Source organism: Brassica rapa, chromosome A09, assembly GCF_000309985.2.
Source record: "Brassica rapa cultivar Chiifu-401-42 chromosome A09, CAAS_Brap_v3.01, whole genome shotgun sequence".
Lineage (NCBI taxonomy): Eukaryota > Viridiplantae > Streptophyta > Magnoliopsida > Brassicales > Brassicaceae > Brassica > Brassica rapa.
This window is the reverse complement of record NC_024803.2, coordinates 13,037,969-13,052,597: the sequence shown is the minus strand read 5'-3', so window position 1 is coordinate 13,052,597 and position 14,629 is coordinate 13,037,969. Positions and strand designations below refer to the sequence as shown.

The following is a 14,629-nucleotide window of genomic DNA, read 5'->3' as shown; positions in this document are numbered from 1 at the left end:
AAAATATAAGCGATAAATTTCTTATCTTATCTTCTTTTTTTTAAAACATTTTTATGGCATCATAATCTTGAGATCGATGCATACATAAAACTCTTCATAGTTGAACACACACACGACTGGAATACGCTCAAACTTTTCTACTCGTACATAAAACTCTTCATAGTTAAACACACATGCGACTCGAGTACAGTCAAATTTTTCTATCGGTACTAGGTTTAGTTTTTGCCGTCGTAGTTATTTTCCTTACTTACCGTTGATATGGTGTAATAAAACAAACAGATCAAAGATTACATTTTGAAAATGAAATTATTTCATTAAAACTATTTCAACAATTCGATTATGAAATTTATTTTTTCATAATGAAAATTGAGGATGAATATCATAGCATAACATCAAAAAACTTCAACAGAAAAGATAATACAACGGAATATGATATAATCATTTATACATTATATATAATTAAAAAAACAGAGATTCTCCCAAAAGAAAAGTATCATCAGCATGTTACTAATTAACAGTGCACTGATCCATAAAACTTTAAACCAAAAGCATATATATTAAAATATATATAAATTTTCATATTTATTTATAAATACATAATATAAATAACCAAAAAAAATCCAGAATATTTTTCATAATTTTAGTTATATGAATATATGTATATAATAAAAAAATATAAAAAACTGTTTTAGATCCAGCCACTTTTGAACAAATAATTTCATTTTCTACTATTTAACTTTTTGATGATAAAATAATTTACTATCAAAGTATAAGCTAAATTTTAACAAGTGATAAAATATAAAATATTTTAAATATATGTTTATGGCATAAGACTGATAGACTGTCAAAATTTAGAAAATAAAAGGAAAAATAGCTTTGTTCACAAAATAAAAAATGAATAATCAATATACACTGAAAATTGTAATATGCAAAAAAAAAAACTGCCTTTGTTGAGACCAACATAAAAGAAAAAATTATAATTCGATCATGGCAGCATAAGGTAAAAAGAGAGAAAAATAGAATATAAAGTAAGTGATTGTTGGTTGATAAAAAAAAGGTAATCGATCAGCGAACACGAAAAATCCCCTATATATTAAAAGAGAAGTCACTTTAGTGATTTCTGGTGACGTGTCGCTCATAGGTGAAGTTTCAATTTAATTGTTATAATTTGATTGGTCGTTTGTTTTTAATTTTTATTTATTTAATTTAGATCTAAAAATTTAAGGTAAGTCTATAATCATTTAACACCACTTGCCATATAATCTAAAGAATATTACAAATAACAATTTATGGAAACTAATTCTCGAAATTATAGAAAGATTAATAATGTTTTATTTATCACTTTCAATATTTATAAACTATAAAATATAATGAACGAAATTTTATATAAGATAATTATAATAGTTTTATACTCTACTTGATGAATTGTAGTCGAATATAATTATATAATAACTATTTTATATATAACAAAATCCAAACATGTTTATTAATATTATTTTTAAATTATTTATCGTTGTTTAAAAAATAAATTTATCAGAATTTTAAAATAACTTATGAATAGTTTAAATGTAAGTTACCTTATTTATTTTGCAAAGTAACTTATGAATAATTTTTTTTCTTGCGCAAGTTGCAAAGTAACTTATGAATAGTTTAAATGTACGTTACCTTATTTAATTTAAACATTTCTTGCCCAAGTTATTATCACATTTATTAAAATTTTAAATGCCAGTTTACCTTAATATTTTTAAATTCTTAATTCGTTTGTAATGACTTACCTTATTACAATATAAAATTCCCGGTGAAATAGTTAATAGGGGGATAACTTTCTTTAATCTATTTCAATATTTATTGTGAAAAACAAATATAGCAACGTCATTTATTTTTGAAAGGTCGACAATATAAAGTTGCCTTATTGAGAATAAACATTTCTTGCGCAAGTTATTATCACATTAATTCGACTTTTAAATCTATCCAAATTGTTAATTCATTTTTAATGACTTACCTTGTTTTAAATATGCATTACTTGCGCAAGTTCTTATATATATTAAATGCAAATCAGCTTATGACAATGTAGAGTTAATATATTTCTTTAATCTATTTCAATATTTATTGCAGAAAATAAATATTCAAACGTCATTTATTATGAAAAGTCGACTATATATAAAGATACTCCCAAGGTCTTACAAACAATACAATACAGTGTTGTGAAGATATCAAATTTTTTAAAACAGTATGGCAATAGTTCAAGCTCCCAAAAACCGAGTGTCTTTTATCAGGCAATTAAAACCATGTAAAGATACATGACATATTGAGGTTATGATTCTTCACTTGTGGAGAAATTACAACAAAGATTCCGGAAACACCATCGAAATGGTTTTCGTTGATAAAGAAGTAAGTAGATTACTACATTTTTTACAACTCATAATCGTCTTTAGTCTTTTGTTTTCAATCCAACTCATATAACTTTATATCATCTTCATGTAGGGGACAAGAATTCATGCTTCAGTTGGTGAACAGCTCATCGAACATTTTGAAGGGAAACTAACCGAGAGCGATGCGAAGGTCGTCCAGTTATTCAAATTGTACGATGCTATTGGTGATTATCTGACAACCGCGCATCCGTACAAAATTGGCTTCTTTCAAACAAATTTTGTTGGAACAGCTGATGAATTTCCGAGTGAAGTTCCGGAGAAGTATTTTGCAGATGCGTGGTATGTCAATTTAATATTTCGACTATTTCAATTTAATATTTCGACTATTTTGCGGATGCGCGGTATACCTTCACAGCTTATGAATCAAGTATTTCGACTATTTCGATGACGGTATGTCAATTTAATATTATTTTCTGTTTAATAAAAATTAGAAACTTATAGATCTATCAAATAATGTTAACCCGTACAATTGCTTACAAAATTTAAGAAAAATTTTGCAGGTTTCTAATGGATTTTGTTTTCTTTATCGAGAATTGTACTTCATAATTTTTATTATTTAAGGATAATATTTTCGATTTTATTATATTTTCTTTTAATATGTCTACATAAATTTTTCGATATTATTTATGTTAAAATAATATTATTCACCTAAAATAATGAATTACAATACATAAACAATACAATTCTAATTAATGATAATATAAAATCTGTTACTTCTAAAACTATGCACTATTTATTCCATATTTAGAAAGAGAAGTCACTTTAGTGATTTCTGGTGACGTGTCGCTCATAGGTGAATTTTCAAAAAATTATTATAATTTGATTGGTCGATTGTTCTTAATTTTTATTTATTTAATTTAGATCTACAAATTTTAGGTAAGTCTAAAATCATTTAACATCACGTGCCATATAATCTAAAGAATATTACAAATAATAATTTATGGAAACAAATTCTCTAAATTATAGAAAGATTAATAATGTTTTATTTATTACTTTCAATATTTATAAACTATAAAATATAATGAATGAAATTTTATATAAGATAATTATAATAGTTTTATACTCTACTTGATGAATTGTATTCAAATATAGTTATATAATAACTATTTTAAATATAACAAAATCCAAACATTTTTATTAATATTATTTTTAAATTATTTATCGTTGTTTAAAGTATAAATTTATCAGAATTTTAAAATAATTTATAAAATGTTATAAATTATTTATAAAAATATAAATCTACTACATATTGATTGAGAAGTGATATAAGGGATTTTTGATTACGTGTCGATCATAAATGAACTCTTCAAATTGTTATAATTTGATTGGCCGATGATTTGAGGATTTTATTTATTATAATTATATCTAAAAGAAAAGGATGATTCAATTACCACTTTCCAAATAATCTACATAATTTTAGAAATAATTATTTATGGTAACTAATTGTTGAAACTATGAAAGAGTAATAATGTGATCAAATTTTTTATATATTTATAAATTACATAAAATAAGAAACAAAAATATTTATTTGAATTGATATAATGATTTTATATATGTATAGAAAGCCTTATATTTGTATATAAAGTATCATAATAACTATTAATGTCTAATAAATTTCATGCATGCTTTATAAATCATTTATTAAATTATAAATAAATTTATAAAATTATTTATATTGGTTTATCATATGTTTTAAATTATAATAAGAGGTTCTATATGTTCTTTGGGAAGGTGAGCTGTATCATCATTTTTTTTTTCTTCAGCTCTTTTCCTATTGCACATGTCGTTTTCTGATTTGACATGTGCAAGTTGCAAAGTAACTTATGAATAGTTTAAATGTAAGTTACCTTATTTATTTTAAACATTTCTTGCCCAAGTTATTATCACATTTATTGAAATTTTAAATGCCAATTTACCTTAATGTTTCTAAATTATTAATTCGTTTGTAATGACTTACCTTATTACAATATAAAATCCCTCTTGAAATTTTCTTCTTAAACACATAAATTATTTTGGGGCGTTGCAATTATATATATACACAATAACTACCTCTTGATACTGAAGTTACTTTGTTCTCTCTCGTCCATGTCAAATATTGAGTACCAGTTTTTCTCCATGACTGATGCTTTCTCGCAAAGACGGTGGTATTAAGATGTAAAATCCGTTACTTCTAAAACTATACACTATTTTTCTATATTTTGAATTTTGTTATGCCCGCACAGGGTGCGGACCGGTCACCTAGTGATACATTAATAGAGAGTACTTAAAGACTATACGAAAAATTTGTCAATTTATATATTTTTTAATTTGAAGTTTTCACATAAAGCATTCATAGAAAATTATTTCAATTTTATTATTTTCAATTTTAATATATATATATATATTATATAACAAATCTTCTAAGTAGTTTTTTTTAGTTTTTGTCTCTTAAAATCACCAAAATAAATTTTATTAAAAATAGAAATTTTTATTATGTTAATTAATAATAAATTTGAAAATATTTTCTTTGAATGCCTTATTATTTGAAGTCGAAAACATAATTCTAACTTAACATTAAACGTTATAAACAACTGTTATTAATCTTGTATCATGTTATTTAAATTAGACGGTCTAAACTAAAGTTAGTATTAGCGAAAGACCTGTATCCAAAAAACATAAACCGAATTCGATTTAGAAATATAGTACAGAACTCGAACTAAAACTGGTTGAATATCCGAACAACTTCAAAACTTTGGTATCTGAAAACCTGAACCAAACCAGATATAAATCAAAATATTTCATATATCCAAATTAGATTTATATACTTAGTAATGTTAATTATATTTAGAACTAATATCTAAAAATATCCTAAATATATAAGATATTTGAAGTTATCCAGAATATTTGAAAATGTATACAAATAGTCAAAAATAAATATATAAATTAGCTAAACAATACTCAATCACCAAAAAAAAAATACTTGAAATATATATTGATTTGATATTCAAATATTCAAGTCAAACCAATTTTTTTCTTATGTTTAAGTATTTTGCCATATATTATTCAAAAATATGTTATATTTATTTTTAGATTTTTAGAAATTAAAGTATCTATAAATCTTAAAAAAAAAACAAAATTATTTAAACAGTTTATTCAAAATTAGCAGATTGATAATGTTACGTTTAGTAAAAACCAAAACTAGATTTATAAAATGTGTTATAGAAGTAGGGATATTTGAGTACGAATCCAAAACATACGGGGTAGAAATTAAAGAGAGAAAGAAATACAAGGTCCCAAATCTCAAAACTAAAAAGAGAAACGCCTCCTCGTAACCCTATCTAAACAGTAGTACACTCAAAAACCCCCCTTTTAGTCTTCTTCTTCTTCGTCTTCCTCGTTAGATCTCAAACTCTCCATTTCGTTCCTCCCTATAAACCCTTTCTCACCCTTCTCAGATCCGTTTCGCTTAACTCGGAAACTTCTTCGTATCGGAGCGTTCCGATCTCCTCCTCCTCCTCCTTGGGATCTTGCTCGTTGAGCTTTAGTGGTGCTAATAATGGCGACTCCTTATCCTGGAGCGATGCAGGCGAGTTTCTTTTCGAAAAATAGCAAACCTCTTATCGGTTTATGTTGAGTATCTGAATCGGTGTTGTGTGTGTGCAGGTTGGTTCGTACTTCGTGGGACAGTACTATCAAGTGTTGCAGCAGCAGCCAGATCTCATCCACCAGTTTTACTCCGACACTAGCAAAGCCATCCGCGTCGATGGTGATTCCAGCGAAACAGCTGATTCTTTGCTGGTAATGATAAATTTCTTCATTACCAATTTAGTTAATTAAGATTCAGTTTTGTGATCTGTTTTTGATGTTTGTGTGTAGAAAATGAAAACCCTCTTTGTTTGATTAGTAAAGTTTTGTGCTTTGGTTAATTAGGATTGAGTTTTGTGATTTGCAGAATATTCACAACATGGTCATGTCACTGAACTTCACTGCCATCGAAGTGAAGACCATCAATTCAGTTGAGTCCTGGGAAGGTGGCGTTCTCGTGGCTGTTTCTGGATCCGTGAAGACAAAGGAGTTCAGCAACAGGAGGAGTTTCATGCAGACTTTCTTTCTTGCTCCTCAGGAGAAGGGTTACTTTGTTCTCAATGATATTTTTCAGTTCATCAATGACGGAACTCTCTCCTATCATCAGCCTTCTTATTTGTCCGAGACCAAGGGGGACGAGGCTCAGCTCAATCCTCCAAACTCTCATCCTGAAGAACCCCAAGGTTTTGTTTGCTGAGTCATTAATAAGCTAATTATTAATTGTTGTGTACTCAAAGGTGTCATCACTGTTTTGGATTTCCAGTTCCTGACTATGTTCTGGAGCAAGAGGCGAGAGATTACGTGGATGCTGTCCAAATCAAAGATGATCCTGTAGATAAGTACAGTCTGCAAGAGGACCAACATCATGAAGACTACGAGGATGAAGTTGAGGAGGTTGAGGAAACACCTAGGGAGGAAGTTGTGGTTGATGTGGTCCATGAATCTCGGGCTGCACCTCCAGAGGAACCACCCGTCGGTGAAAAATCCAAGATGAGTTATGCTTCCATTGTAAGTACACTCCCTCTATGATCATGTATCTTGCAGTGTTCATTCATATTTGGTATTGTCGCAGTTTGGCTATAGAAAATTGGATTTATAAACTGGAGATGTGTTATTATTTCTCTTATCCACAGTTACGGGTTGCAAAGGAAGCAGCTGCGGCGCCTGTTGTTTCTACACAACCATCACATAACAGGAACTCTCAAGAGATTAATGAGTGGGATCAACCACTGATGACTCCTTCCCCTCAGGTGGCTGCGCCTCTTGCCCCTGTGCAGCAACCATATGTTACCGACTATGGAGCAGAGGCGGAAGATGGCTTCGGGTTTGAGGACTGTAAGTTGTTTTATACTTTGGACCAGTAAAAGTTTTGAACTTCCTCATATAAAATGGTTATAGAAGTGAATTAGGTTAGGGTGTGGTGCTGTTTGATTTTCTTTCTCATTTTGGAAAAATGCATTAATTCATATATTGGTTTTATCTTGTTGCAGTTGAGATGAAATCAGTGTACGTTAGGAATTTGCCTTCCGACATATCTGCTTCTGAAATCGAGGAAGAGTTCAAGAACTTTGGTACAATCAAACCTGATGGTGTTTTCCTCAGAACCCGCAAGGTATGATTTTCTTGCTTTTGCTTTTTGTGGAAGTGATCTGAAGAGGAAGAAGAACCTAGGCTAAATAATCTTACACAACCGAACATGCAGGATGTTGTTGGTGTTTGCTACGCCTTTGTTGAGTTTGAGGACATGACTTCCGTCGAGAATGCTATAAAGGTCTCGTGATATTCTTCACAAGAGTCTTCCTCTGTTGGCATTTTGGTTTGTTCTTATCGGTTTCCCTTTGTGTAATAAATAGGCTTCTCCGATATACTTGGGTGGAAGACACGTATACATTGAGGGACGAAGACCTAATCCCGCTGGTGTACGCGGAGCAAGTAAGTCTTCTGTAGAAACTGTGATCTATGATGCCCAAACAATTTCTTCTAGTATATTTTTACATTCCTCATAAGAATGAAAGTTAACCTCGTGTAACTCACTGTGATTATGATTTCTATCGACCAGGAAGAGGAGGACGTGGAAGGGGTGGATACCCAACAGAAGCACCAAGAGGCCGGTTTGGTTCTTCCCGAGGAAACCGGGATGGAGGTGGTGACTATAGGGCAAGAGGTAACGGTTACAACCGTGTTGGCCGCTAAGTAAGGAACAAAAGAAAAGCAGCTGAATCTCTCTTCTTTTAGTTTGTGTTTTCAAGGCTTGGACTCTCTTACACCTTCCTTTGAGAATAGCTTTAGTTATGTAACATTTCAATTTTTGTGTGTTCCTTTTCATCATTGGTTTGAATTTGGAACTTCAGTGTGTTGCAACAGTTGCTTTGTTTGTCCTTTTTAAAAATTTAACTGTTTTGTCCAACTCTTGAGAGTTGATGTTAGAGAAAAGTTGTGTGTTTAAACCATAAAAAAATGACAGAAGTTACTACTCTAAACCTGTATGACACTTTGAAACAATAAAACCATCACATTCAGGTTTCAAATGAGCCTGTATTAAGCTGTTGCTCAACTAAATCGAACACTAGATCCATGTAATCTTCATAAACATGGTTGCTTATTATTAATGATACTTCTCGGTCTTTTAATCAAAAATTATTAAAGCGCACACACGATTCGAGTCTGTTGCTCAGGAAATTGACAAGTCACAAGACGCATGATAAAGCAGAGAGAGAGAGAGAGACGACATAAACCCATTGGTGTATCAATCGCTGGTACTGAGGACACAACGAAGACAAGTGCCTTCATGCAGCAGATCAAAAGCCTTGTTGATCTCTCCCAGTGTCATGCTGTGCGTTATGTACTCATCCACTTTTATCTCCTACAACCGTTGCAAATGTCATACAAAAAGTCAAGTGTTTGAAGAGAAAAAATCAGAATCGTTGCTTTAAGTTAAAGTTTTTGTAACCTTGTTCATATACTTCTCTACAAGCCAAGGCACTTGGGTTCGACTCTTGAAACCACCAAAAGCTGTTCCTTTCCACACACGGCCAGTCACAAGTTGGAACGGTCGTGTTGATATCTCTTGTCCTGATGCTGCAACACCCACTATAACTGAAGTTCCCCATCCCTGCAACATCGTACTTCAACTCTTAAGCACACCCTCATGTCTCATGTAAGATCATCTAGGCTTTTAAATGGTTTCTTATGTTTACCTTGTGACAGCACTCCAAAGCGGCTCTCATCACGGAGACATTCCCGATGCACTCAAAGCTGTAGTCAACACCTCCATCAGTGAGGTCGACAATCACTTCCTGAATTGGCTTTTGGTGGTCTTTTGGGTTCACAAATTCATTAACACCAAACTTCTTTGCTGAAATTCCAACCAAGAAAGAACTCAATCCTTGTCTGATTAACTACGCCAATGAAAAAAAAAAGAAGATAAGAAATTTTTACCAGTTTCATACTTCTTGCTGTCGATATCAATGCCAATGATCCTTGTAGCACCAGCTGTTTTCGCACCCTCGGCAACCTATCCATTGACAATGTAAATAAATTTAACCAAAACATTCACTTCCACGGAGAAAGCGAACTACAGAAGTTTTAGAAAGGTAGTAGCTTACAGCAAGTCCAACAGTCCCAAGACCAAAGATGGCAACATTAGACCCTGGTTCTACTTTTGCGGTATTCCAAACAGCTCCAAGGCCTGACAGGATCAAGAAACATGATATAACACTGTTAGCTACTTCAATATCACCAAAAAGCCAATTAAGGAAGTGGGCTACTAGTTTAGATTCCCTATCAGATAGAATAAACAGGATGGCAAAGAAAACATGTAGATCAATCTTATTAGTGATGTCGCTTTGACAAACATAATGGGTAGTTAACACACTCCAAAGAGACTTTACAGCAAACTGAGCAGCTAAAATGTGTAACAAAGACTGCACATAATCAATCAAGTTTGCAGTATTCTAATAGGATCAAGAAACATAGACTTCACATCCCCAAAAAACTCCCAAGACCTAATAGGTTCATAACATTATATTAGATAGCAAAAAGTGGGTGGTAAAGAAACCATTTAGATCAAATCATATATCAGTATTATGTAATGTTGCTTCAATAAACATAATAGGTAGCAGTAAAACGTGTAACAGGGAGTGCACATAATCAATCTGAGTTTGATCAATCCTTTCTTACCAGTGGGAACACCACATCCAAGAAGGCAGACTTTCTCCAAAGGAGCCTTAGGATCAATCTTGGCGACACTGACGTCATGAACAACAGTGTACTGACTAAACGTGGAGGTACCCATGAAGTGATAAATGGGTTTCCCATTAACCGAGAACCGGCTCTTACGGTCGTTCATCATGACCCCAACACCAGTAGCGGACCGAACCTTGCCGCAGAGGTTAGTCTTGCCGGATTTGCAGAACTTGCATTCACGGCACTCGGCTTGATAGCAAGGGATAACATGGTCTCCAGGCTGAACTTCAGTTACACCTTCACCAACACTCTCAACAACCCTGTTTAGTTACCAATGCATTATTTTTTCGTAATTAACTATTTTTTACAGCTTTAAATATAATTGTAATAAACATAATCATAGATCTTTTTGAAATCTTTTATTTTTTTCTAAAGCATAGATCTTTTCAGAAGGGAGTAAATTGGATTTGATGATTAGAGCATCTCCCATTCCACTCCTTATTTTACTTTAAAATAAAAAAAATGGAGCCATGAACAAAAAAAATAAAAGCATTACTCTATTTTCTCAATTTTAAATAAAAATATGGAGTGGGATTGAAGATGCTCTTAGGAACGTACCCAGCAGCTTCGTGACCGAGGATACATGGGAAGAGACCTTCAGGATCCTGCAAATGGAAAGAGGATCAGAGATTTGAATCCCTAAGCCGTAGCAGTGGAGAGAAAAGAGTGAACCTTGCCGCTCCAAGTGTAGGCGTCGGTGTGACAGAGAGCGGTGAATAGGATCTTGATCCGAACCTCACCGGCCTGAGGGGGAGCGACTTGAACGTCTTCGATGACGAGAGGTTTGTTGGGCTCGTAAGCCACCGCAGCTATGGAGGAGATGGGAGTCGAAATTAGATTGACCGACAACAGTAGATAGGGTTTCAAATGGAATAAGCAAGCATACATACCTTTGCAAGTGATAACCTGACCTTGAGTCGCCATTGATAAGAAGAGATTAGAGAGGAAGTGGGAGGCACTTGTTGTGGTTGTGTGTAGTGTCGTTTCTTATTTTTCTTCTCACTTATGTAAGTAAACCGGGTCGGGTCGGGTTTGTTAATAATGGAGTGAGTGAGAAAAGTCCGATTTGAAAGTAGTAGACCCAAGAGACGTATCATAACGTGCTTTGTCCAACGATAGTAGTAGTGAAGTGACAACCAATTAGAGTTGGGTACCAATCAGATATCTTGGGGTTTCGAAAGTATTCGTATGATTTAATTTGCCCTCACATCATTTGGATATTCGAGATCCCAAATATCCGATAAAATATGCAATTTTAATTGGATTTTTTATTTAATTCGTAAAACTAATTTTTTAAAAAAAAAACTAAAATTTAATAAAACAATAATATTTCATTATAAAAATAACTTCTCCGTCTTTTAAAATTGTAAAAACTAGATAATAAATTTGATGAATAAAAGTATTTTAAAACTTGTATATATATATATATATAAATAAGAGAGTAATATTCTAGAATAACACTAAACACCTCTCTCAATGTCATTCTATAGATGTTTGGTGTGAATCAAGTGACTCATTTTTCTGTTGATGATGCTCCTGCTCAGATGAGCCAACCTGCTTCGGTTCCTCCTAAGTGAACCAATCTGCTTCTCATGTTGATGTGAACCAACCTGAAAATATCTCAATTCCTTAGTTTAATTTTATTTATAATGCAACTTATAACCTATGCTTTTATAACACTATTAGCTTTTGCATTCAACTTTAGTGTTTTGTTAAAACTAAAACATTTTCAGAATGTGATATATTATTATGTTTTAAATCTCATGTTTAGGCTCTTTTTTAAAACAAAAAAAATTGAATTAGTCACAAGGAAAACAATGATCAATAAAATATCGTGTCCTTACAAAAACCGCGAAATGCCACAAAACTTCCGTTGCTAAACTAGTCACAATAAACCACAAACCTAATCATAACCAGTATCCACTAGGGGTGGACGCAAGGCGAGTACTTATTTTTTTACGTATATTTGATATTTGGTTTGCCTTGAATGAGTAATGAATTTTTGGACTTGTACTTGACTTTTCGGAAACAAGTACTTGTTATTTCGAATACTTGTCCAAAAATATATTATTTGCGAAGTATTCTCCTTGCTCGATTACTTACTATACTTATTAATTATTTGGATATATTTCTAAGTTCCTAAGAATTACTTGATAGATAATATTCTATGAGAAAAAGTTATGAAAATTTGTTTTATTTATTCGACTTGGTAAACACATGAGAGTTATTTAAAATAAAATAGTTGTACTTAATATAAAAAAGAAGAAACTTAATACATATATTTCGATATGAAATGATTGTTTACTTGTTTATGGCTTATGGTTTTTATGGATATATCTGAAATACCCGATATAATAAGAATCATTATTTTTTCGGGAAATATTTTTTGATTTGCCATTGGCTTAAGGGTTAGCTAGACATCCTCCATTAGAAATTGAAGATTTCACATGAGAACCAACAAAAGATATCACATGAATTAGATATGTCCGACTGAAGAGAGGAGAAACCTTTGGTCACTGTGTCTGTTTGTGCAATTCAGAGAGTATCATTATTTTAAGATTATCATCTATCATTTGGATTTTCACACGTGATGCTTATGATTACAGATACGTTGTTCCAAAAAATTATAAAACAAAAAAAATGTTACTTATAGTGTCACACATATACAAATATATGTGAAGAATAAGAGAAATAGATTAAAATGTTAAGTATATATAGGTTCGGAATATTCATTCGGTTTCGGATATCCAGTTTCTCCTAATTCAGTACCCATTCAGGTATTTTTATATTTTGGTTCAGAAATTTTCACTCAGGTTTAAATTCGAATTTCGGATGAGGGTAAAATGCCTAGGCCTAATTTTAGTCGTGATATATATCGTATCCAGAACGTGACTACTTTGGTCACAAACTATCACAGTCAATTTTGGTTACGACTGTATAAACACAATATTTTTATAGCTTTCGTGCCTATGGTGTCTCCTAGTCACGAAAAAATGTCTTTAGTCACGAAATAATCCATGTTTATACAACATTTTCTACTAGTGAACGTAAACCATTTATTTATTTTTTAGTCATCCTTGTTTTTCTCTTTTCTTTCTTTTTTCTTTTTTCTAATCCATGGTCTCTTCCCATATCTCTTGTTATGTAGTTTCAAAGTGGATATCACCACAAAGGAAAAGAGATCATTAGGCCACAAAATCAGGAGCTCGAATAAAAGTGTAGAAGCTCGCGATAATTTTTTACATTTGTAATTCCTCAACATATATGCATAAATTGTCTTGAGAACTGTAGAAGATCTTGATTTCACTTCTTGTCTTCGTATGAATGAATCTCTTCTCTACGTGCTCAGGTTCGCGACTCCTTAACACGATCGACTCGAGGTTCGTTGATAAGCAAAAGACGAAAGGAAAGATTGCACACAAGACGTTTTAGAGTTCCCTGTCAATAGACGAGGTACATCTCCTTCAGGATCGGTACCTGGTAATCCACTAATCTCTTCTTTTTAGTGTTTACAGAAGTTTTTCTCTTTTGAGCTACAAAGTTACGCATCTCTCTCTCTGTTTCAGATTATATAGAGAAGATGATCACGGCTAGAGTTTGTTACGCGAGCTCCAATCTCCTGCGACGCGCCTACACAAACTCTAACACTCCGGGCCTTCTCATTTAAGTCATCACGGCCCAGTCCTGTTTCTGCTTTCTTCGGGTTCTTAACTTTGGGCTGAAGCCCACTAAACATCTTCAGCTGGTTCAAGCTCCACATTTCTCACAATCTCCACCTTGGAGCCGAACTCTCTTTCTCCACTGTCTGAACCTTCGTCTCCGCCTCTGACTCTGTTTCGGAATCTTGTACCCGATCCTGGTTTTTTTTTTTCCGGTTCGTTTTGTCCTGACTTCGAACCGCTTCTAGCTTCGACCAACCACTGATCTCCGCCTTCATGTCTCTTCTGACTTCCGAGACAACACTTCTCAGTCGCTTTCTCAGTTCCGAAAACGACTGTCTTCAAGCTTCCTTCAAGCTTCAAGGACGCCCAGCTTAGCCAAGCAACCTTCAAATTTTTCTCCAGGTAGCGTCTTTGTTAACATATCAGCTGGATTAACCGATGTGTGAATCTTCTGTAGCTGTACTATTCCATCCGCAATCACCTCTCTGATAAAGTTGTACTTCGTCGCTATATGCTTAGTCTTCTCTCTATAGACGAAGTTCCTTGCTAGATAGATTGCGCTCTGTGAATCACAATTTACCTCCACTGATCCGTTGTTAAGCTTAAGTTCTTCACAGATTCCCTTTAACCAGATACCTTCTCTGGTTGCATCTGATAACGCCATGTACTCTGCTTCTGTTGTTGACAGTGCAACAACTTTCTACAAAGAAGATCTCCAGCTCACTG

The 14,629-nt window shown here is 32.8% G+C and overlaps 2 protein-coding genes across 3 annotated transcripts; one reads left to right on the top strand and one right to left on the bottom strand.

Moving 5' to 3' along the window:
* Positions 1-5,737: 5,737 nt before the first annotated feature.
* LOC103839214 (nuclear transport factor 2) lies at positions 5,738-8,429 on the top strand. Its single transcript, XM_009115713.3, has 9 exons — positions 5,738-5,997; positions 6,075-6,209; positions 6,364-6,679; positions 6,760-7,004; positions 7,130-7,331; positions 7,487-7,608; positions 7,699-7,767; positions 7,850-7,928; positions 8,056-8,429. Exons 1-9 carry the CDS (start codon positions 5,968-5,970, stop codon positions 8,187-8,189), a joined length of 1,332 nt encoding a protein of 443 aa, XP_009113961.1. The 5' UTR covers positions 5,738-5,967; the 3' UTR covers positions 8,190-8,429.
* Positions 8,430-8,573: 144 nt separating this feature from the next.
* Positions 8,574-11,352, bottom strand: LOC103839215 (alcohol dehydrogenase class-3-like). 2 transcript variants are annotated; one of them, XM_009115714.3, is made up of 9 exons: positions 11,132-11,351; positions 10,914-11,050; positions 10,800-10,846; positions 10,176-10,501; positions 9,602-9,684; positions 9,435-9,510; positions 9,194-9,351; positions 8,947-9,108; positions 8,574-8,859 (listed from the first exon to the last, which is right to left on the bottom strand). In XM_009115714.3, exons 1-9 carry the CDS (start codon positions 11,163-11,165, stop codon positions 8,743-8,745), a joined length of 1,140 nt encoding a protein of 379 aa, XP_009113962.2. In that variant the 5' UTR covers positions 11,166-11,351; the 3' UTR covers positions 8,574-8,742. The 2 variants fall into 2 exon arrangements, with proteins under 2 accessions (XP_009113962.2, XP_009113963.1); XM_009115715.3 differs by lacking the exon at positions 9,435-9,510 and having other exon boundaries at positions 9,194-9,394; positions 11,132-11,352.
* Positions 11,353-14,629: the final 3,277 nt, after the last annotated feature.